Raw genomic sequence first — 26,436 nt, forward strand, 5'->3', positions numbered from 1 at the left:
TCATTTTACTTTTTTTCTTTTGAATAATTTTTACCAGAGATTCAGATTAAAAAACTCTCAGAAATATTTTTATTTTTTTAATAATCTTTCCCTTATAAGTAATCCTAAAAATGAGAGTTACCACACTCCTTCCCTAGCCAAAAATCCTGATGTTTCAATTGAAAAATAGTCTAATTGCCAGAAGTGCACAAGGAAGGAACAGAAATATTGAAATATTGAGTAACCTCTCCCAGTTGGACAGCAAACTGCCCCTTTTAGAGGCACTGCCTCAAAGAACTCTTCCTAGCTTCTGAATCTTTCATGTGTTCTTCTTTCAAGTATATATTTCAGCGTCTGTAATTTGCCACAATATATTTTAATCAGAAACTCTTTTAATGAAGTTAGAATTTCAAAATACTCTTAAAAACTGAAGGGTATTTTAATTGTTCAAAGACACATAGCTACATGCAATTTTGACATTGTTAAACAAAGTCTAGCAGCACGCAACCCAGTTGATTAAACAGCAATAGAGTGATATTAAAGTTCTAAGTCAGAGAAAGTGTTTGCTTACTAACATAATGACTGGAGCTTTTAGATGGCATCACAGCACAAGAGTTTGTAACTCCATTAAACATACTCCACATTTCTATCAATTTTCCTCTTGTATTGCAATTCCATATATTTTTTTCTACTCTTTTCTTCAATCTCTACATCTCTTTGCATTTTCCCCATGTCCCCAGATTTCTCACTCAAGTCTGACTCACTGGTTCCTATTATAAGCATTAAAAAAATATCCCTTAAATTTCTCTGAGACGACCATTGCTTGTGCTGTGGGATTTAATGCCCTCCTCCGCAAGCAGAAGTGGCAGCTTACCAATATGCTCCTCACTGTGCAATGTACAGATATCCAGTGCCAGACTTTAAATTGCTCAACAGCAAGTTTTAAATCATCCTGCCGAGGAGTCTGTAGGGAGACATACCAGTCTTTCTGCAGAGGGAGATCAATGAGCTGTGGAGACATGCTGGCCAGGAATCTCCCTTTCATCTAGATATACACAGTGTGACACACCAGGTGCCAACTTAGCTGCTATTCTTACAGGAACGGGAAATTTTTACATTTGAGAAAGTTGGGTTTTTTTTTTTTTGTCTTTTTTTCTTTTTTTGGGGGGGAGGGGGTGGAATATACAGATTTTTTAATGTGTCAAAGATTTATTGAAGCAGTTAAAGGGTTGAATAAAGCCAGCCAAAAGAAATTCTCAAGCTTAGTGTGATGCAAGATGTGACTTTGAGAATTTTATTATCATCTTGATCTGGCCTATGAACTCTCCTCTGCTGGTATCCCTGATATAGTTATTCTTTGTTCAGTGATGCACCTTTTCAGAAAGGCAAGAACTAAACTAAGCCTATGAAAATTATTTACATTTTGCGCATATCTAAAAGGTGCTTACACCTGCTCAATTCCACTTCCCCCCACTCCAACTTCTTTTCCTTCTGTTTAGGAACACAAATTTAAATCCCTCTATATTTGTAATTTTTCACTGGCTCTCTGTTACAACAAAAAAATCTGCAGAAACCTACACTCACTTAGGGCAGGACTGAAAAACAAGTGCCAGTATTCCATTCATATGCAGAGAAAGGGAAGGTACAGCTGTGGCCCTGCAAAAATGCTTCTGCCACTTTCTAGTAAGGTCTGAATCCAAGGTCTACTGATATTAATCTTTGAGAACAATGCAATGGAATTTTTTTTCTTCTGATTTTTTTTTTAAACATAAAGGTTCTTAAAGGACTGACTACCATTTTTTATTTTTATTTTTATTACTATTATAAGCCAGGATGTTTTCCCCATCGGTAAAGAAAAGATAGAGTTAGAATCCTAACAATAACACGTTGCAGTCCACGCAAAATGTTATTTTCTAAGTAATTTCATTTTCAGTTACTATTGATTTGCAAACCTTATCTTTCATGGCCATGTACAGCAGCTGCTTTGTTTGTTTTTTAAATTGCTTTTCAGGACTTCCTTTTGCAGTGGTTTGAAAGGTGTTGCCTCATGAACTTTTGTACTAGTTCAGTCATAGGAAAAGTTCTAGGAAGGTGGTAGGGTCTAGGCCTGTGGGCCTTTGCTTATCTCCAGTGCTAGACTGGAATAACGCATTTTATGGTGAATATCTCAGAAATACAAAGAAAAAAAGAAAAAAAAGGGGAATAACAATATAATTTAATAAGAAAAGTGTTGCTGCATTAACTTTGTCAGTTAGCATGAGATACCTGCTGTCTATGCAGGAAAAAAAATATGCATTTCAAGTTTGGCAGTATGATCCCTTAGGAGTTTTCCTAAGAAGGAAAGCTTACAAGAACTTCCTAAGAAGAGCAACTTACACCATACCTTAGGGTATGCAGAAAGTAAAATATATGTACGGATAGGAGAGTGTTGAACAGGAAGAGTTTGCAAGGTTCAATTTCAGTCTTTTTTGCAACAACATTTTAAAGGACTTAATGTACATGTCAGCTCTTCTTGACTTTCTTGGTGATTACATATAAAGTGTAAGCTATTCTGTCAGAATGTATTTATGAGTTTTCAGAGTACAAACAGGAAAACATAGCCTAATGGTGACACATCAAAAATATAATGAAAAGACAATAATAAGACCAATGTTTAAATAATCAGATCAGACCCTGTTTGTCTTATATTGCTTACTGAGAAATACTACTTTTACAATTTTCACTTAAAAGGATACATCTTTAGGATAAACATAACACCAGAATTTTTAGAAGTTTAAGAGCCCATATAACAATGTAATTGGAATGCTTCATAGCCTTGACTACATGTAACAACAACAACAAAAGAAAATATTATGTTTAGGAAAACCTTTCAGTAGAGATAGGCTTTTGCTGTAATTTTCAGGTATATTCTTTTTATTCCTACCATATTTAACAGTTTATCATGCATAATTTTCTCTATGGATGATATTTTCCAATTCTGCTTTATTTCAACAGACAGATGTGGGTAAAAGCAGAATAAAATTTTGGAAAAAAATATTTTGTTTTTAACCTCATGTCATTTCTCTCTCTCTTTTTTTTTTTTTTTTTTTTTTTACCTTGTCTTGGAAAGAAATGTGCAGTCTGACACTTCAGTGTTTATCTTTTACACATAAATGCCTGGCAAATCAATATACAAGTTAAAACACTGACTGAAAGATGTTTAAAATAAGAATTGGCAGGCCGCTTTGTTTAAAGCACATATAGTTTTAACATCAGTAATGAAAAGTAGTGCCACCTTAGGAAATATCATGTATGAAAAGCCTTTGAGAAAATTATTGTAAAACAATGTGACTCAAATCTGTAGAGATTAAATACAGAATAGCCACTATTAACAAATAATTCCTTTGCCTAAGCAGTCCACATATAAACTGTGATATAAAATATTTTAAAAACAATGCCTAAACTATCATAGAGATGCAGCCAAAGGGTTTACTAAACTAGAGTGGATAAGAGGAGAGGACAAAAAGCAAAAAAGAAGATGAACCAAAAAGAGAACATAAAATGAATGTGTATTGTAAATTGTGGTCATAATGATATAGCATTCCTGCTGGTCAATAATTACTTTAGTAGCTAAATCCCTGCATAGGAAACTGGAAATATCATTTAACTGCCAACTCAATTCTCAAGAAATGTACTTAATTACTTAATTTCAAGGCTTACAGTCAGTAAAATTAATATATCATCAGACTACTGCATGGTATACAGTACAGTGTAACATTTGCACTGCCCTCTTGCAATACAAACAGAATCCAGCTTTCCCAACTGTGTGATTATTCATTCCAAAATGTGTTCACTTACACTAAACATATATGGCATAAATGACATTGATCATATCGGTGCTTAAGGAAAGCTATCAATAACTTCCAAAGCCAGTAATCTGATGCCTGTGACATTTATACAGGGTGAGTTCTCTGGAATAAAGACCTATTATAGTTAAGTTACCTAAACACGAACTGATGTCAATCATTTAGAGAACCTACAGCTTCAGTCCTGTTAATGTCAAGACACAGTAGTAGCTTCATTGTCTATACACTGAGATCACTTTAGTTGCTAGCAGATGCAGAATTATATAAAAATGTTTGCAGTTCTTGTGTTTGTACTTAATTTGAACTCTTATAGCACTTATTACTTTTTAAGCACCTGGTTAATTTGAGGCATCATTTTTATATACAAAAAATTACCACACTATAATACCTGTACACAGATGAAAGCAAACTTCATAGCTCTTTGAATACATGGAACAGATAGTATGATCATGTTTCTTTATGTCATTTATGCTATGTGGGCATTTGGAAAGGAGGCTGTGATTTATAATACTGTTTAGTTTAGTTTTTCTCCTAAGGTGGGGTCAAAGTGCATTTTCTGCTCTCTTCTGCTTTTTCTTTTTTTCCCCCAACTTAACTGGAAAAATATTTACAATATTTCATGTCTCAATGTCTTGTTTTCAGAAAATACGTGAATGGGAAATCTTTTATCATCTTTCAAACCCGAAAGAAGTCTCTGCCTGCTTGCATTCACAGAGGCATAGATGTTACGTGGTCTACCAAAACCATCATTCAGTTAACAGACTTGAAAGACTTTATCACAAATTGGTATTAATGTCCCATTCAAAAATTATGATTAAAAGGAAAAAAAGCTGTTAGGAAAAAAAAGAAGTGAGAGTCCCTGTGCTAATGAAGTAACAGTGACTGGTTTCCATGTGATTGCTCCCAATAACATTCTCTGAGAAAAGCCTTTGAAAAAACAAACAAATGTACCTTTCTTGAAGAACAAGTTTGTTTTCCTTCTTCCAGAAGTCTTTGAAGTCAGAACTGAATTCATGCCAAATATTGAAGAAAGAATGCGGGGATACCTCTTTCTCTCCCATTTTTGGTTTCATACAGAAATAGGCTGCAGTTTCCAAAAAGCTGTCAAAGAAAGAAAAATGACAAATGTCTCACTAACTAAAGATGCAGAATTCTTTTTTTTTTCCCTATTTAAAACTGATGCAACATTTAATTGTCCTTGGTAGCAGATCTAAGAATATAAAAACAACAGTTCTTAGCTCTTCATATACAGATAGATACATATATATGATTCTTCAGTTAAATTGGGGTCTGGCATTTATCCTGCTTCTGATAAAATCATTTTTTATTTCAAAAGCTAAAAGTAATGCACTTTGCTGAAAAATGCAAATCTAGATATCCAGAAGCTAAGACCTGAAAAATGAGAATACAATGAAAGGAATCAAACAGTGAAATGCCATTATAAATAATGTTTTAAATTTGAGGCAATGATGTAGAATTTCCTCACAGGAAAACATCCCACAGAACAGGAAGCCCAGACTAAGTGAAGTTCAAGAGTACACTGTAAAAACAACAACAAAACAACCAACCAAACAAAACCCCCTCAACTAACATTACCAGCACTAACATTTACTTTCTGGAAACCTGTTGGATAGCCAGTGTTTTTTTTTCCTTCCAGTGAGGACTACTTATGGAAATGGTACAACCTTATGAATGTATACAGCTGTGGTTAACAGCTGTCACTTAATTTCTAAGCACATACACAAATGAGAAACAGACAGGTTACTTGTTTCCCTGAAAGTTTGTTTTAGATGTGAGAGAGAAGCTGTTCATGAAATGTGAAACAGCAGCAGCATGGCTGGTTGTCATTGTTAACATGTCACACCTTTCTAACGTCTGTTAACAATGAACAAGGTGTCAGCTGCAACACAGTAGAACTTAACGGTACAAGTCTAAATGAATCAAATAATTTCTCTACATATGCAGATCAAACTATATACATATATATATACATATATTTATTTATTTATTCTGCTGGCTGGATAGGTCTCCCCTTATTTACTAGCTGGCAGTCTTAGAGCACTGTTTAGAAGACATAGGGAAAACTGTTATACATTTGATACTATAACCTCTGTGCTACAAGACAATGTAGCCTAATTCATACTTGAAAGACAAAGCAAATAAAGTGAATCTCAATGCATCGAATGAAATATGCACAGCAATAAATCCTCAATATTACCATGCTCTGTAAATATCTGATTTGGAAGTGTAAACATTTGCCAAACTAGACATGTCTTGAAGCTGATACAAGGAGAGACATATATTTCAAAACCAAAGAGACAGTTAGATGACACTGCTAGCTAAGAATAGATATCCTTCAGATTTCAGTCAGGTAGCAAATACCTTTTCTCTGGTACTTTTCTGTGGGTCAGCCCCGTCAAATTTTCCTGTTTGTCCTTCAGCAGATTTTGAAACAAAACATCTGTAAATATCAATTACTGTGTCCTTTCTGTGCATGCATTTTGAATCAAATTATGAACTACCATTTGGAAGGCCTATGTTCCTATATCCAAATTCATTTCTGCATCATACAGCTTTTGGAAACTCATCTGCCCTCTCTGGATTTCATTTCACACCTCTGAGAAAAATGAAACATGTATTGCCCAAACAGGTACTGCAAAGTTTGCTTAGTGACCATTTCTCAAGTGAACAGACTCTTAGTTTTCTTTTAAGACATTTGGTGAGAGTACAGAAAAGAATGTGCATTAGTGAGGAAAGAGCAGTCATGGAAGAAGGAAGGGAGGGCATGCAAGTTATTTTCAGGGATTAAAAGAGGTAAGGGGGGTCAGCAGCTTTACTTCAAATTGCATAACTTTGAAAGCCTGATTAAAAGAAAGTCAGTGATGTTCACACCACTGTCTTATCTTGACACAGCAAAAGGTAGAATTTCTTAAATCTCAAACTGCTTTTCATATTTCACATGCTAACCTTGAAGGATAAATAAATAAAATGTCTCAAAACACGGAGGAGTTGCTCATCCCTGACACATTTGTAAAGAAACAAGATTAAGAAAAATGGTTAGTTCTTTATGTCCATTTTCTCATCTCCTGATTTCCTTGGTTAAACTGTGTAATTCAGAAAGAAAAGGAAAAACAAACAAACAAACCAAAAAAACAACATTGTAAACTGAGATGTCTGAACTCACTACTTCATCAAATGTGGAAATTGGATGAATGATACGCTGTACTTGTTTTGTGTGCTCCTTTGAGTACAGCTATGAGATTATGTAAATTCAAATTTACTATTTGGAGAGAAGGAAGGAAAGGATGCACTAATAGTCAATTTCATCCACATTGTAAATACCTTATTGACAGCATTTCTAGTTAATAGAGCTCATTCATTAGGAATATCTTATAGAATGGCCATGGATTAAATATTTTTTACCATTTCTTTTTGAAGCCTACAAGGAATCTATAATTTGTATGGTGATTCAGATTTGCATCTGGTATGTGTGAAGCTCTGGATGACAGATTTTTTTAATTCACTTGATCAATCTGCGTAGGTCAAGCAGAAGGGAAGGAGAGAAGAGTTGAAAAAAGAAAAAACAAACCCCAAAACAACCACAAAAGATGACAAATCAACAATACTAAACAAAAGACCTCAGCATCAGTTAAACAGGCTCCTGTGGTCAAACAAAAAATAAATCATGTGCAAAAATATTTATTTGTTTGAATATATATTTAAGAGCAGAAAAAAAGCATTTCTGCAAATCTCCTTTACAGGCTTATTATTATTATTTTTAATACAGATTACATATTTTGCTTGAAGTTCAAATCTGGATGTTCTTTACAACTTGAGTTTGGTTTTATAAACTGCTTATGATCATTTAGACACATTTGATGTCAAGAACAGGTAGTCTTACTGGTGCTACTGTGCTAGTTTTGTAGAGTGGTACATTTCAGAAGCAGTTCTGACTGAGGTAGGAGTCGCAGAACATTCAAACATCTGTACCCTTGCAGGTTATTTAATTTGCTATACATGGAAGCCCGGTGTGTGTGTTAGTTCATTCTCAGAAATACTAAAGTATATTCCAATTTGATGAAAGCCATAGGCCAGTGTTTAACTAAGCATAGTCTACTGTAAGAAAGAAGGTAAAAAAGAAAAAAAGTCTACATATACATCTTACCAAATTAAATCTAACACAAGTTGTGTAGGGAAGAGGAGAGCAATATATAGGTAATAGTAGTTTCTCCTCAGAAAAATCAACTGTGTGGATTTTTGTACTCATTTTATAAATAGTAAAATATTATGCATGCATTTTTTTTGTGTATGTTCTAAAGAGCTGAAAGTATGAATGACAGTTGAGTCTTATGACATAATACAAAGGAATTGAACAGTCACACAAAATTTTATGATAAAGAGAAACAGAACTATTACTCTGGACATTAAAAGCCCGTGAGGAAACTTAGGGTAGACAGCATCTTCAGAAATCTCTCATCTTCTATTGATGTCTTTTGTTGAGGGCACTCTCTGCATAACAATAAGTCTAGGACACTTTCTTCATTTACTTATTCATAATATCATTGCCTTTACCCAGTGCTGCCCCTTGTTCTGCATGATTAAGTGTGAAAAATAAAATCATTCAAAATAGTAATTAAATGTTGGTAAGAATTTTTTAAAGGATGAAAACGGTTATCCATTGTATATTAAGTATTTGAATTAATACGCCAGCTTAAGTCAAATGCCAGAATCATTAATCTCTTCTTCCTTTTGCCAATTCATATTCTGTAACTATGGATTTTGTAATATTTTTCCTTAGAAAACAAAGGTCTCGAGAGACTTTTTCCTTTCCCCTAAAAAAATCTGCCAAGCATTTGCAATGTTTTGAATGGTAGGTCATCTGCCTCATCTCTAGTCTCATGCCTCCTATAATTTCATGTTAAACAAAAGAGTGTTTCAGTGTTCCAACTAGATGAAAATTAACAGCTTCAACAACATACTCATCTACGTTCAAGATATTTTTTTCCACACCAACACAAATCATACAAAAACAGGAAATTTCATATGTACCATGAATGTACAACTTACATATTTTATACTTTGTAATACATTGAATGTACCAGACCCAGTAACTGAACAGTACTTATGCCATGACATAAGTTATTAAATTCAACAAGTCTTAAGAATATAAGTCTGTACTTAAAAGAAGTATTTTAGGAAAACTATTTCTTTTTTCCATCTTTGATGAACTCAGTAGCACATCATGCAAAATAACATGGACGCAACTAGTTTAGACTACAGGTTATTTTCTGGAAGGTAAAATTGAGCAAAGAGGTTTTTTTTTTTTTTAAATATTGGTATGAATTATGAATTAAGTCCAGAGTAGAGGATATTACTCCAGTATGATGATGAATTTGCAAAATCACTGTTTGTTACTTCTGAGAACATCATTTCATCAGGGGTCACAGTTAACACTACTTAACTGAAAGTATAATTTGAGATTTTTCTTGATTTATTTTTCTTCCTATTTACATTATTTTCTAAAACATCAGACAACATGATCCTTCTATATGTTTCTATTTTCTCTGGGGATCCTCCAATGACTTAGCAAGATTATCTTTTAACCTAGGTCGCATAGAATTATGTGTCAAATACTGTGGCAGGTAGGATGGAGCAATTTTAGCAAAGAGAACATTTATGATGATAAAAAATAGTCCAATTCAGTATCAATCCATCTAAAGCTCAAAGGTCAAGAAATATAACTGTTTTTGCTGCCTTCACTATATCCTATACTAAGAATTCATTGACAACAGTAGACTCAAAAACTGTAACTCATAATGAACTCAAATGATGTTCTGCATTTTAAATGTTATATGTCTATTCAAATATTAAAGTATGAACTGAAATAATGTATCAGAAACAGATAAACTTTATTTCCTTTTTGTCCTTGATAATTATAATCTACCAGTCTCTCAGAGGAAAAAGTAAATATTTCTAGCACCAGACCTAGTTGCAACCCACTGTAAAATCCATACACTTGTTTCCTTTCTTAGAGTTCAGTGCTTTTTAATTTTATGGTGTAATAGCTCAGCTGTGATAAAGACACATGGACAGCTCTTTGCTTAACTGACTATATATAACATGAGCATGCATAAAGCAACAGCACGTAAACGTTCACTGGTAAACCAGGCACAGTGACATATCCAAGAGAAAACTCTTCTTCTGTCTTAAAAGGACTAATGTATGAGCTTCAAACCGATAAAATAACCCTTGGGTAGCTAATCTTTATGAAATTATAAGGCCCTAGTAGACAAAGAGGTATAACAAATTTCAACAGCAGATAGAGTTGGACCACTGCTAGCTTTGTTGCAGCATGAAACAGCTAATCACCTCTGTCTGAAGTCCACCTTATCTCCAGATGTTATCTTTTTCACAACCGTGTAAAAGATTTTATATATTTTTTTTGTTGTGCTTTTGTCTTCTCTATTTATTCTCATTATTATTACAGTGCTTTTTTTATTTTAACTTGTCATGTATTTGACAGTTACTCAAGTATTTATATATTTATGTCATTCTCATCCTTATATGAATCTGCCTCCTCTATGGTATAGAGAAGGTTTATGAACAGAATTATCTTATAAAAACAACGGCAACCAATTTTTTTAGAAACTTAGAAAGCACATAGATGCTTTACCAAATTCTTTGTACATTTTAAGAATAAGATCCGATACAGCTTATAGTTTATACACAATGCAGTTCCAAAACATATATTCAAAATAACTAAGATGAAGCAACAGGTCTGATTAGGAGTACTCTCATGTGCTCTTTCCATTTATTTTTTTATATTTTGCTCAAATTAAACTTTAGGTTTCAGTTTCTATTATTTGAAAATTATAGAATAAAAATGCTCTGAAATACATGGGTATTCCAGACTCTCCTATCATTTTAAATATTTGGTTACACAGTTTCAGCTTTACCCCTTTCTGATTGCTTACTTTGAACTGCTGCTCTGAAGAGTGTTCTTGCTTAATTCATTGTACAAAAGCTCTCTCCCTCACAAAAATTACATGAAGTTTCTGGTGATCATTGCATTAGCTGTTTTTCTTCGAAAAAGGAAGGAATTTTTCTCTCATCAGCAGACCAATTAAACTATCTTCCAGGCAACAGGTAAGAAAAGGAGCAGGCACAAGTAATTTCATGAGAAGTGTTCATTTAAGACAGTGCAGAAGGGATCTTTGTTCACTGAAACATTCTCTGAACCTGGTTTATTACAAAAGATATCTTCAAAAGGAGAAAGAAAAAAAGATAAGGCAACAAGACTGAGGAACAAACAGAAGAAGAACACATGCAACACTTATTTCTAGTTGCTTAATCTCCAAATATAAGCAGCTCAGTGTGGTTTCAGCAGAGGTTGAGGCAAGCTCTGTACTGTGGAGGTGCTGATGGGAGTCTTCCATCAGCTGGAAATTATTAAGTAAGGAATGACCTATATTGAATAAGTTATTACTGGATAGTTCCCGGACAAGTTAATACAATTGTGACCTAGTTAAACCACATCCCTGTGTTCTGCTTTTCCATTTGCATGTACGTGACAACAGCAACAGAATACAATAATACTTAAAAGTATTAAAGCATACAGCAAGGAATAAGGCAACCACTATGGTGAGAAATCAAGGAGATGGAAAAACAGAAGTTGGTATCTACATACATCACAGTCATTGCAAATGTTAACACTATACCAAAAAGGTCTTACAAACAATCTAACTAAACAACTCAAATGGACCACATGATGACAGAAAAAGCCTACTGAACATAACTGTAAACTGAAGCACAATGGAGAGGCACTGGAGCAAATCTCACACATTTTACTTTAGCTGTAACAGCTCAAAACAAGCATCTTTCAAGATATTTCTTTTTCAAGAATATTCCAAGACAACACAGTCAAGCCACCTCATAGACAGAGCATAGACCAAAAGCATGTCACATTTAAAAAGTAGTTTCTGCATTTTCCCATAAATTTTAATAGCGATGAAATTTTATAAATTAAATTCTTATTCTTTTTAATTCTGCATTTAATGTTATAGCACCAGCATTTGGTATGAATAGATCTCCACTACTGAAACTACATTGTTATCAGAGTGATACTTAACTGTGTTATCATCAACATTATCAATTTGTTAACTGTCATTGCATCTTTAATTTATTCATTTATTATAAGATCTACTAATGTCCTCTATATTAACTGCATAATCAGTTCCAAAAACATTAATATATTCTGCTGAATATTAGCTCTCTGAATTGTACATCAGTTTACTAAAAGTTCCAGTACTGTCTGTTGGTACCAGCATTGAATGCTGTTAAAAGGAAACGAATTAAAAGCCAATCCAGTGACAGGCAAAAAGCTCAACATCACTAAAAGACAATGCTCTTTCACAAAGAATCCATCATACAAGTAGTTATGAACTTACACTCGTCTTAGCAAATACTTTTTTGAAAAGGATGAAGATTGAGGAACGATCAAACATCCATGCTTCAGAAGTTTTCTGGCATAACAGAACTGTTGGTTATGTTTCCATTACTGCATATTTACAGGCCCTGATATTTTGTCAGAGACAGGATACTAAACTAGAATGATCCAGTCTGTTTAGCCGTCTGTAAGCTCCTGCTATACACATTTCCTTTGCTCACTGAGTATTTACTTTGCTCTGAAATGTATTACCCTGAGCAATTCAAGTCCACGTGTTAGGAGCCACACAGTGAGAAGAGAGACCTACTAGGAAGGGAACTAACAAAGGATGAACAGCAAAAGAGCAGTGAAAGATGGAGTCCTACAGCATATTGCCTTTCAGTTAGAAGTGCAAGACTGTTTTTCTAATTATTATTATTTTAAGCTTAATACCGCTCTCCTTTCTGAGCTTTTCACCACTTTATTTCAATCATTAACTCAATTTTCACTTCAACTTCACATTCATTTTTGGAAAAAAAAATTCCAAACCACTGTGTGGAGGGCAGTGTTGCAGTAGAAACTTTTACTGTTTTAAAGGATTAGCAGACTTAGGTGCTACATTTCTAGGTGTTGCTTTTCAACAGTGCCATTGTACCATAGTACCTGCTATTTTTTAAGTGTCATCAAATTGTCAGCTCATGAGCAGGTGTAAAGCTTTGTTCCACCTCCATTCTAATGTTCAGTGAAACCACTCGATGACTGTGTGAAGTCTGTTGTTTCAGGAGTACTTTTTTTCCTCCAGAGAATTTAAAGGTAAATATTTATCTTCAAAATTAATGTCATTTGTTGCTACAACAAGAAAGCAGCATAACACTGCTAGATGGATTATTAGAAGTTTTGAAAACAGAAGATGTGCCTGGGAGACAGCACTCCGGAAGCACTTTAAAGCCCAGAGATCACTGGAATGTGCAAGTAATGTGAGCAAATTATAAAATAAACCAAATAAAAATATACTGACATGGGAAGATGAGCACTCTGCACTCAGCCATACAGATCTGAAATTCCCCACTTGATACTTAAAAGGAAGTAAATCCTGTTTGACTTTTTGTAAAACAAATGCATGCTACCAGAATGCACTGAGATTTACTAAAAACAGATTAACAAATCTAAGAATTTAAAGTCAGTGACATACACAAAGCCATGATAGTAAGCAGCATGTTTGTGTATTAAGACTTCACTATGCATCATAGCAGGAAAATGATGTGGAGTGCTTCACCCAAAAATCAAGTCAACATTAGCTGAGACTGTTTTGTCTTAGTGATTTGTTGTCACTTCAGGCAGGGTTATAGCACTTGAAGTATTTGAAATGAGTCTGTTTGAGAGATTCTTATCATATATTGCTTCTTTACATTGGCTTGGTACATATACACAAAATAAGCAATTTTCAGAGCAATTAATTGTTCTTGACAAACGTCAGATCCTCTGTCTAAATGCATTATAGTTCATTAAGATTCATATGGACCCAAAGCTTATTTAAACTAACATAGGCGCTACTGCACTGAAATTAGAATCTGATATTTGTTTTAATGAGATAACTTTAAGAGAGATATCAAGAAGTTAAGATGTTCTGAATGTTTCTTAGACCTAAACCACCATCTTAATTTCAGTTTGCGAATGATTCCAAAGGCCTTATTCCAAGAAGAGATATACCATAGCAGACAATTTATTAACTGTTTCAATGGAAGTGAATCTGTGTTCCAATCTAGACTTATTTTGTTCTATTAAAGCCTGCAATCTGTAAGATTTCCAAGGAGATCTCAACTAAACACTGGACAAACTATTAGAAGAAAGTAATAAAGCTACCTGTCATACCTTCATAACTATTCAGCCAAACATAGGCAACAAGTAGAGAGTAATGACCTTGTGCTTCATTGAATGCTGTTCTGGTAATTGCTTAGCTGCTGTTTCTTCAGGAACCATGTGCAAGAAGAGCAATTATCTCATTTAAGACTGTAAACTAGTGAGATGATATTGCCTCTGTTACACTTACTAGCACAGTAATCAAGACACTAGCTACCATGCAAATTTTGACAATAATTTTGATGCAATCTTATTTTCTACTTGCTGTAGGTGCTGTGATTGAACTGTCTTCTATATCTGCATTAGGTATACCTGCAAACAATGATTCTATTTCTTTCTCCCTGCATTAAGGAAATATCATCTTGAAAGATCAGAGGTATTTAAATAAATGAAAATACAGAAAACAGAAACATCTTCTGCTCGGCATAAAAAGGGAATTGTATTTTCCAACTTTCAGTCTCATTGTACAAATTTGTCTAAATGTTATTTCCATCTGTGTGAACTGAGCATATATTAATGCATCTTGGTATGTAGGGACCCATCTAAACTGATAAAAAGTGAAAAAAAAAATCTCAGGCTGTGGACTCCTGAAATACAGAAGCATCTCTTTTCCTCCCCCTTCTCTCCTTCTCATCTTTTGCTTCTCTCCTCTCCCCCTGAAACAGTGTTTTTTTTATTTTAACTTGTCATGTATTTGACAGTTACTCAAGTATTTAGCAATGAGGATCTAATTGGAAAGTGCCAGGTTCCTTTTTATTGCACTTTATCAATATTGTTAAGGGAATGATGTAATTGTTTGGGGTTTGGTGAAGACATTCCATGTCACTTCAGTGTTAATACCAGGCTGGAGCCTTCCTTGTCTGCCTGCGTAAGCTAGATAAACACAGACCTGTGTGCTTTCTTCTCATCTCAGGATACTTTCTCAGAGAGATCTTGGAACATATGCCTATTGCAAGCTAAACATTTCACTTTTCATTTTATCCATGTGCCAGAAATCCATTCCTTGGATAAACACTTTACATACTGACACTCTAAAAGTCACTAAACACGATAAATAAAGAGAGAATACATCATTTCAAAACCGATTAAACATTTTCTCACTTGTGACAAATGAACAGCTATACACTGCATGGAGTCCCTGGAGCAGACATTCCATTTTCTTTGTCTTCATTTTGTGTGGAAGATTAACTTTCCATTTCAGTTCATCTATTGCACAATTGAGCTTTTGTAAAATACACATTGCTGCTTTTTCCCCTCAATCATTATTCATTTTAGAAATATTTTTGTTGTTACTGCTGCAAGAGCTTTCCTTTAGACTTGTGTTTTTATGGAGATATCAGCCTTAATATTTTGTGTCTAAGCTAATAGAAAATCTGTAGCTCATTCTAAAAGCTAAATAAATTCTGCTGTGGGGTAGACTTGAATGTATCTGTGGGCTGAAGTTGTCCACTTTAAAAAGGAAAATCCAAACACATTATTCACATTTTTTCTCCATCAAATCCATTGCTTTTCCTTGCTTGCTTAGTCATGCTATACACAGCTATTCTTCATATGATTAGCCAAATGAAATGAATCTTGTATATAGCTTTTTAAGCTTTCGTCTTATCTTTCACCCCCCGTCAGAAAAGATCTCAGGCATTTTATTTCTGAGCTCCTTTAAAGATCATAATGCAATTTACAGACACAACACTAAATACTAAAACTACACCAAGAACTGTTTTTTCAATATTTTAACAAATTTCAATTAGATTAACACCTTCAGTGGAAAGATGCAAAGAAGAAAGAGAAACATAACTAAGTAAAAAATAATGTTGCCCCTAGATTTCTTGTTTTAGGTCCCAGTGTAATTTCTCATGTGTTCCAAAAAAACTTCTGCATATAATGTATAACAGTGAACTGGAATTTCTTTCTTGGACAAAGTAGCGTGTAAAAGGTGCTGCTGCATTCAACACGGGGAGAAGAAAGAATTAGGACAAATAAGAAGGATTAGGAGTAGGCCAAGTTAAATGAAGGTACAAGAAACAGTTTGCTTTTAGTGTGTATCCTAGCAAGACCAAAAGGAAGTTGTTGATATTCTTCCAGTCAGGAAACAAAAATGGGAAAGAAAAAAAAATAACAAGGCAAGAATGGAGAATGTGTTAGACTGTGACAAGTCACAAGCTTCTCAAACAGATTACAGATTTCCCTTGTCCTCTATCACCTTTAGACATACAGTCTAACCCATTTTTCACTTCCTCAACAGAGCAGTGATCTCTTTTCTGTCAGAAATTAGAAAAAAAACCCACGTTGCACAATGAAATTCACAATTTTTAAATCCCCCAACTGCACATCTGAAATTTCATTCTATAAAGTTTAATGAAGTATTTTCCTTTTTACCACAAAAAACATTTGAAGATCTATTAGCAATACTACAAAGAAAGCCATGTTTAATTATAAATATCAGTAGTTATTAAAAATTGGTTTCCCATTCTGTGTTTTACAAGCAGAGGAAGTGGTACTTAATGATTAGTAGTTTGTCTGGGAATACTATGCCTGTCAAGTCACTGTGATTCTGGTGTTGAACTCTCTCAGTTCAGATATCATATTCTAACTTCATTTTACATAAAAATTACATTCATTTTTACATGCATCTTCTGAAAGATAAATCACATACAATATTTCTCTAAAAACCGAATATTCCTATTGTTCTCTATTCTATTTAATAATATATTCTATTTTTTATTCATCAAATTGAAGTTTACAGTAGATATATATCAATCTGCTATCTCAGTTCATTTCTTCCACAATTCAAAATATATAACATTGGCCTCCAGTACAGCAATTTCTAACAAAACTCATTTTTCAAAGAAGGGTTTTATCATATGTTTTTTCTTACCTTTTATGTGCTTCTGTCAGTGACTTCTCTTCATTTTCTTGGTCTATTTTAGCTGTAAAAATACAGGCAAAGTATTAGCTACAAAGTTAAAAATACTGATGCTGCTTTATGAAAATATTTCATTGTAAATGCTGTAAGTTCATTTATCCTGTGTTTTCTAAAAACAAACTTAAGATCCACTAATGTACATCAATTCTGAAAAAAAGTGATATGAGTTCTGATATCTGTAAGTAAATAAACAATATCTCCTCAGAGCAGGACATAAAAAAAAATCTTGCATTAATATAAACAACAATTAGGTCATGAATGTGACATTAAAACAATCCTTAAAGAATGACTCTGAAAACTACAAGTACAGGAACCAAAAGGAAAAAGATGAGTGAAAAGCTTGAAGTATTCAGCCTTCGAAAGTTGCTTGACAGTTACAAATAAAAGCTCCCTTCCTTCTCCCATTCCCCTGCAAATAGCTGCATTGAGTTTACAGAGAATGAAACAACGCATATCAGTTAGTGAAGTCATGGAGTCATAGTCGACCTATTTTGAAAAGAAAAGTTTTATATGAAGGAAATTATTGCATGGTCATTGTATGAAGAAGAGTCAAAAATATGAAGCCATCACTGCCACACACAAATACAAAAATGATCTACTTCTCACAGCTTCTTTCATATTGCATTTTATATGACGTTTACTTAACTTAGATTGAAATAGTGATACGCAATATCTACTAGAAAATACACATTAAACTTGGCATAAAAAATAAAGCATTAGTACAGACTACTCTGTGCAAGCATGCTTGTACTATATATTCATTAGGTACTGCATGTTAAATTCATTCAAGATATGAACATTTTGGCCAAAAGCTTATTAGTTTACAACTTGATTATCTTTTCCAGTCTACGGGAGTTGTACCCTGATAATTCCCAAGGGGAATTTTAGGATTCCAGAAAGTCAGTAGGTCAGGAGGCATGAAAAGGCTCAGAACTGTCCTGAAAACAAATGCCAATGGTGCAAGTTTCATAAAGAATTCTAAAAACAAAATAAAGAACTCTAAAAGATATTTACCACCCTATTTTCTCTACATAGCTCTACAATAATAATTTTAATTATTTCTTTTTGCACCGCAGATGCACTATCTTTAAAATTTGTCGATTTGGCACAGATGAGAATAGCAATGGAATTATTAGGAATCAAATGTAATTGCTGCTATTCCGTTCAATGTTTCAATCAGCAGCACTTTACGCTTGCATTAAAATATTAAAATACTAAAATGCTGAAAAAGTTTTTTATTACTAGTAATATAGTCAGCTGAGCTGTTTGAACAGTGCTTGGTTTACTTGCAGCAACAGATTTTGTATCTAGCAGTCATTATCTGAAGATTCAGGCTCCATCAATGTTTTGTTTGAAGTGAAAAGTAAATCCCAGCAAACCACAGGAAACTTTAGGGAGATCTGGGTAAATGTTCTCAAGAAAACTCCAGAGCACATGAAGCCTTCCTGATTACGGGTTTCATTACTGACTTGAAACTCGGCCCAGATTCTTCAAAAGGTTTGTAATGGCTCACAACTCTTTTGACTGAACCTGGGCCCAGTGTTGAGTGAATCTGGGCTGACTTATAGTTTTGCTTGAAAGACTTGCCTGGCTTTGGATACAAAACCAGGTGAAACCTGGCAGCTTTAACAGAATTTTTTTTTCCTTTATTCTTCAATCCTGAAGATCAAGGTATGACTTCCTGTAAAACCATAGGCTAAAAGAGAAGAAACTCCACACAAACTTTTTGGATGAAGGGAGATTCTACATCTAGTCCTACACTAACGCTTTTTCTAAGTACCTTCAAATATAGCTTCTAAAGTAAATAATTCTGTTACTGAAACGTAATTTGGACTCCTCTGAATTAAACAATGAAATGGAGGTTAGTGTGTTCTAGTTTAGGACAGCCTTTTAGTAACTAGATTTGTACAGAACCCATTACTTTTAATAATTTCCAGGATCAATGTAACATATCTGCATTGTCTATTTGGCTATTTCCTCATATTCAGTAATTCAACACACGCTTACCTAACAACAATAGAGAAAATATTCCATAATTTATTTTTGGAAGAGTGCAAGCACAACATATGATACAAGGCAAAGCATGTTATCAAAGCACGTTAGATGTCTCCATTATGCAACAGAAACTTGTTCAATTCCAATTTAAAGCCATGAATATATACTTTTAATCATTTCAAGTATCTGTACTTCTAATAATTTCCTAGAGAATGAGTATTACACAAAGAATAGAACACTGAAAATGGTTTTTGTGTATGTAATACTAAAAAAAAAAAAAGTGAAATATATACCCAAAGAGAGATTCCATTCTACATCACATCACCTCTTGAAATTAAGACTTTCGCAAGGAAAAAGTTTACCCCAAGAGAGAATTCCCCTGCAGTCTGTTCCAAATACGTTATGAAACTTTTTAATGTTATTAGAGGGATATCATTCAGATGTGGATAAGACTTGCAATCCATTTGCTTTCTTACTTTCTAGACAAAAATTGTTAAAGAACTGAATAGAAATGATTCCTGCTTGAACAAGACAGGTGGCACCAGCAAAAGCAAAGAAAATGTGGTACGCTAGTATACACTAAGCATCTGGAAGATGTGGACATCAGCTAGTCAAAGATAAAGCATGGAGACTTAACCAGCAAGGAAAGAAAGCCTCTTGTTGCCCAAAATCACAAGTCTTGCTATCACCTTGACACAATGAAATAACTATTAGATGTGAAGGCAACTGGAGAGTCCTTTAATTTCTGAAATTGGCCACTCATATGATCACCTAATATTAGTTATCATTGGAATTATTATTTTTTATTTGATTGCCCCATTGGTAAACTGCTTTCAACTCATTTTTCTGCTTATATATGTATAGCAGAAAAATAAGTTGAAAGCATATATAAGAATAAGAGAGAAAAAAAATATATCAGAGTAATGTTTTTAATAATTTTCTCTAAAAGCTCTCTATGTTTTTGAACTTAAGAGATAAGACAGATTCAATTGAAGAGTCCCATAGTGTATTGGACTTTACTTCTTCATTGCATATAATACATTTTTACCTTTACTTCTTTCTCCAAAGCAGCTCTTCAGAACGGGTAAAGAGTGCCTGAAAGGCATCAGTTTGACATTCTTCCTTCTTGGCAGCCTGTATCAATGAAGTGTTAAGTACAAGCTGAAACGTACACACGTGCAGAGAAGAGTATTGGGAGAAAAATATATTTCCTTTTACAGATAAGTCCTCTAGCTTGTGAAGCACAAAAGGAGAAAATGTATGGTGGCTTCACAGTGATTCCAATAGTGGAACAATAGTGATTCCAGTGATGGCAATAGCTGGTGCAGGAGATCTGTCCTTTTTAAGGGTATGGGGGCAGCTGAACATTTCTGGATGCTCAGCTCAATCACTAGAATTCTCATTATCTACCTCGAAGAAGCAAGATTTATTCAGAAAATCAAACTACTTTTCTCTGAAAAAAAAAACAAAAGAACATTAAAAGAAGTCTTGCAGTCACATCTGCTTTTCTACACATTCAGAGCCCTTGCACTGACCACACCCAGCAACTGTTTGTAGGCTTTTATGGAAGATGCAGGAGTTCCTTTTTTTGGGTCAGAAATCTTTGTCAATTAAGAAATATTCTGTATTTTATTGACTCGTTATCTTTTCTCCAGTTCTCTGCATGGGAATTAGATTTCTTGATCTTTGACAATAAATTTCTAAACTACCTCCAACAAAACTGCGTCAAGTCTATCACAGAATATATCATACCAGGAAGAACTAGCCCCTATACTTCATGTAACATAGCAGAGAGAAGAGGTAAAACTTTATTTTATACCTCTGTGTGTATATATTTAATATATATTCTAGATGTTTATATGCAAACTCTCATGATTCTGAAAGAATACGTATACTGTGAAATCTACTTCAAATTATGTATTTGAAAAATAGTCTTAGATCATATTTAAAAATATTGCAATATTGAAAAAAGGAACATTTTAGAGTTAAAATGGTCTCATAGAGCAAGAAGAAGTTGCTTTATCTATTTGACATGTACTGAATTAATTATTTTCATTTCACTTATTTGAAAGCATTTAATGCTTCTTTATGAGTCAATGTGATACTCTTTGCCTGCTCTATTAAGATATCTTCATATTATTTAATGTCAGTCACCACCTACAATTAGCTCTGTACTTTCTAAATACTATATTTTTGCTCAAAACTCAAGGACATCCCTTCCTCCCCATGTCACTCCTACCCAAGCATGAAGATTGTACTATACCCTAGACTTTTCCATCAGATCTCTTAATTAGAGGCTAAATGCATTTCATCAAAATTTACTCACATCAATTGTTTTACCTTCTTTTTAATCTGTTTTTGTATTTACTTAAATCTGTTTAATGTACTAAAATTGGAGTATGAAACTTGATTTCATGCAATTCAATGTATTTTCCAAACTTCCATACATAAAATCTAATTAACTTAATATACAAAATCTGTTGCCATCAGTATATACCCACATTCCAGAATGATCCATGTCATTATTCTGTGTATTTGCTCTTCCTATTCTTTTAGATTCCAGTCCTGCAAAGGTTACATATAAACTTCTGCAAAGGCACATATATAAACACTCATACCAAAGGGACCTATGCTTTTAAGAAAGCCTGAAACACTGCATGAAACTGAATGAGGGAAATATACACAGGCATTCCAGAAAATCACAGTATTCAGCAGAGCAGTACCTTTTACTTTTCCACAATCTAGGAGATTAAATTAAATGAAGAAGGGTTCAATATCAACAACATGAAAAATATTTTTTGATCATGAATGTCCCATCTGATCTCAATGGCAACAGACATTTCAGACATATGCTACAGTCTTTGCTGGAATCAAGCTTCTCTGTGAATAAGAGAATACCTTTTACTTTGCCCTCTTTGGTCTTCTGAATGCTTTTTTTGCCTCAATTTCTGAATTTTATTTTGTTATTCGCTCTACTTGCATTTTTTATTTAATTACAATAACGTAATTGGCTAGAAAAGTGCCACTGAGAAAAACCTATGTAGTCATTTTATACAGCAACTATCAAAAAGGAATTTTTTTTTTTTTTTTGGAGGGGAGAGACTGTTAATGAGAGTTAAATAATTAATCATTACATGATGTCAGGGGATGAAGCTTATTGGTTTCGTAATAAATAAATAAATAAATAAATAAAGCAAGCCAAATTCTATTCAAAATAACAATATTCAGATTTTAGCTTATAACATGCAGTAACAGGAATTTCATGAGAAATAAATAGACTAACAGTTAATAGAAATTATCTAGTACATTTGCACATAAAGAGCATACATAAGCATAGTCCAAAAACAGATAGACTCTCTGGTATAGATTCAGAAACAATTCCGAGTAGACTTCATAGATCTACACAAACAGCATTCAAATGTCCTTCAGCACTTGTGTTCCATGATAACATTTTGCTGTTGGCCTGTGCTATGATCTTGACCCAGCAATTACTGTTTGTAGTAACTGTCTGGCCGCAAACCCTACTGCAATATAAATTATTTAAACTGAACTAGTTTCAAAGGATTATGAGTAAGGAGATGCACAAAACTGTTATCCCTTCTGATCTCCTGATCTCTCTTAAGGGAATATCACATCTTCTCAGGTAATTGAATACATGAATGCATCTTAGTAATCTCAGATGGAAAGCAACAAGAGTCCTTTCATCTTCTAGTCTACATCCTAAATCTTTTTTTATTTTATTTTATTTTTCCTTTTTATTTAAAGTACTAACTAGTATTTGTTTACAATTAGCTATGAATGTGCTTTCCAGTAACTTTCAAGTGGAGCCAGGTTGTTGGTTTTTATTACTTTTTTGACAGATATAATGACTTCACAATGAGTTTAATGACAGTGAGTCATTAGAGCTACACTGGTATAGCTTTGAGTATTTCTATTTACACTGAACAAAGATCCAAGTACATTTGGATGGTTTATTATATAGTATATTTATGCTAAGAAAACTTTGCAAAAGAAGGAAGCAGATTTTATACTGGAAATCCTAGCAGGAGTCCAGGATCATTCTGGATTTCCTATGAAATTCATAGAAGATAGCAAGCAGAGAGAATACCCCATTCCCTCTCTCTCCTCTACTTTATAAAATTTTCAAACACATATGAAACAGAACATTTAAATACTTCACTCACACCCTAGTTTCTTGAGGGTAACTGGAGATAGAACTTCTAACATGCTGCATGTTTTTCCAATTATGTTGTCCTTGTTTTTTTCAACACTTTTAAGATGAGCCAAAACAATCATAGTTATTTCAAACAATTGCACTTCATAATGGTATTACACGACAGGGGCAACTTAAATTATTTGCTGCCCCATAGATCACAACCAAGATCCACAGTCATGCCAATGATTATGTGATCAATACTCTAAAAAAAATCCCAAACAACTCAACAAAAAACAAAAAGAAAAAACACTTTGCAAATAAAATACTCCATAAAAGGAGTCTAGAGTCCTCAAACCGATCATTAAATCATTTGAGCTGGAAGGGACCTTTGAAGGTCATCTAATCCAACTCCCCTGCAATAAGCAGGGATGCCTGATAGCTACATCAGGTTGCTCTAAACTCGAGTTTCTCCAGGGATGGGGCATCTACCATTTGAGGATGTCTTTGGACAACCTGTCCCAGTGCTTCTCTACCCTTGTCATAAAAACAACTATAATAAGGAAAAATAAAAACAAAAATCAGCAGAAGCTCTGCCTATCACACAAAACATGTTTCAAGATGTGAATTTCCTCTACATTTGATATTTATTTCCATCTCAGGCAACAGTCTGGTAAACAGATTTACTCTTTAAAAGAGGGAATCTACTTTCCACTGAAGGAAGGCAGAAGTAGGGCCCAGATACACCACTTTTAATCCATTATGATCCATATAACTGTATTTAGAGACTATACACTCTATTCTTAACTACCATAGTCAAAAAAGTAAACTAGATTATAGCTCACATGTAGCTTTTATCACCTCACTCCATGCTACCGATTCTAAAATGTTACACTGCAGAAAGATCTCAGTGAGGTCAGGACTAGGCACTAAACAGATGTGCTGCTACCTAGCATACCCACAAATAAATATGTGTTACTTGGTGTGGTAAAGTCACTGCAAGAGGTTTCAGGTCTATTTTTTACTCTTTAATATAGTGAAGTATGTTGTGTTGCAAATACACCATAATGTGAATTAGGATTATTAAGTTATAATCAGTGGAGGTGCTGACACCTGAGTTGGGGACAAGTTTATACAGTACTGAGGTAAAATTAATCAGTGTGAGATTTAAAAAAAAAATGCTTTCAGTACTCAAAGAATATGTTTTTAAAAGCTCTTTCAATAATCCAATAAAAAAATGTAACTAGTTAAAATGTGATTCCTACATTTCTATTCTAGAGATTGTATGTTTTTCTCTCTATATCAAAAATTTACTCTAAAATGAAAAAAAAAAAGTTTGCCTGAATAATTAGTATATTTTGATAGCTTTTGATAGATATTTTGATAGATATTTAAAGCGAATACCTCCATATAAATTACACAGTATCCAACCATGGATGTTCTCTGTATTTTTATTTTGTTTTTAAGAACTAAAGCATTACTTTTTATATATTTCTAATGATCTTAGTCATATTTCTCAGTTATTTTTAGAAAAAAAAATCAATGCAGTGGTATCCTTTGTGTTAATCAAATTGTAAGAGCAACAGCTGAAAAAAATGAAAACTGCAAAATCAATCATTCTGGGTTAGAATTTGCCAGAATTAAGACTACCCTAACAGCATGTATTTCACAGTCTTGTGGAGCCAGAAACTGAACCCAGTCATCCAAAATTCAGTCTGATTATTTAGTCTTATTCACAGTACATCATCTGATGATGTACAGCCTTTTGCTGCTTGACCTAAAAGAGAAAGTTATGGCCAACTAGCTGGTTGCAGCTACAGAGATAAATACAACACACTGTGATTTATACATTCATTTACTGAACATTTGGAAACTGAATTCCTGGCATAAAAGAGATGGTTACAGGCAGTTCAACCAAGAGGACAATTTTTGCATCTTTGCTCTGCAAGATCACAAGGATGTGGCTAAAACTTGGGCTGGGAGAAGAGTCTGTAGTTACGCAGGATGAAAGCTGTGACTGTCATTCGCTAACAACAGGAAGAGTTTTGTCATGACTAGAAGGAGACAAAGATTGCATGGCCAGCTTATACACACAAACTTACAACCACACTGGAAGTATTCCTGGATTTAGACTAACTAGCTAATCACCTGAAAATAATTTTTATTTCTTTTATAAGCAATGCATTCTATTCTTAAAATATTCTCTAACGTAACACGCTTTAAAAAAAATCTAAAATTAATGACATCTTATTCAGAAACTGAAACGATGGATTCCTGCCTCAGATTGCAAGTCTAAAACATTTGTGCAATCCATAGAATCTTATAGAAAACCTGTGATTTGAACATACTGCCTCCTCTCAGGTCCGAAGCCAGACTAACTGACTTATCTGAAGGAGCAGTGGTTGCTGCCTCCTATCAGAAGTTTCCTGCTCTATCAGGCTGACAAGAATGTACAGTCTAGCTGGAGTCCTGAAAGCAAACATCCAAGGTCTGCTTTTCACTGCAAAGTTAACCACAGTTAAAACTTGGGGATTGGGATTCATCTGTGGTTCATCAACATACGACTGTTTTTCTGTTGTTTTTCTTTAAAAACAGCACCACCACCACCACCACCACAAGCTGGCTATCCTAGCAAGTGCGAAGAGATTACTAACATCTAATGAATTTACCCTCTAACTTGCAGGTTGATTAATGCCCTTCAGTATTTCTCTCACTGTCTCCTCATTATTCTGAGAAGGTTTGCCCCAGGAAAAAAGTGATTTCTGAATCCTTCTGAATTATGGTGGGTGTGGATGTGATCTCAGATGTTTGTGTGTTTCCCTGAAAACTACTGATCCAAAAATGCATTTTCAAATAGTGCTTTCCTTTGTGATCTCCTATTCAAACTGTGTTAACTTGTGTGGACTGAGTTGTGGAAAGAAATCTTCAGAGAAGTTTGCACTCCTCCATTGAGATACAAACAGTACTTAATTTCCTACAATTTGATCTGAATAATGTTTCACTTAAAATGGACTCTCTCACAGACATGGGTATAAACTTTAAATGGATAGTTAGAAATGTGTAATAAGGAAAAAAACTGCTTTTAGAAAGTTCTTAATGCACATTTTTCTTTTAAATTTTCTGTTTGCAAATGGTTGTTGTTTTTTGTTTTTGTTTTTAAAGACATATGGCTATAGAGAATCTGAGCAGAAATGATTAATATTTGAATTTGAGAATAACAACTTTTTTGACTGATAGTTTACTACGTGTGGTTATA

At 33.9% G+C, this 26,436-nt stretch overlaps 1 protein-coding gene across 2 annotated transcripts in view; it reads right to left on the reverse strand.

Annotated features, from left to right (window-relative positions):
• Nucleotides 1-26,436, reverse strand: part of FMN2 (formin 2) — a 134,135-nt gene that overhangs the window by 9,703 nt on the left and 97,996 nt on the right. For both annotated transcript variants that reach the window (XM_065729833.1, XM_065729825.1), the window contains 2 exons: nt 16,985-17,036; nt 4,776-4,925 (listed from right to left, as the gene is read on the reverse strand). In XM_065729833.1, coding sequence (XP_065585905.1) covers nt 4,776-4,925; nt 16,985-17,036 — 202 coding nt within the window. The remainder of the gene's footprint in view (nt 1-4,775; nt 4,926-16,984; nt 17,037-26,436) is intronic.

The sequence above is a fragment of the Cyrtonyx montezumae genome, unplaced genomic scaffold, assembly GCF_038088225.1.
Source record: "Cyrtonyx montezumae isolate F1298 unplaced genomic scaffold, pur_monq_1.0 scaffold_0, whole genome shotgun sequence".
In the NCBI taxonomy this organism is placed as follows: domain Eukaryota; kingdom Metazoa; phylum Chordata; class Aves; order Galliformes; family Odontophoridae; genus Cyrtonyx; species Cyrtonyx montezumae.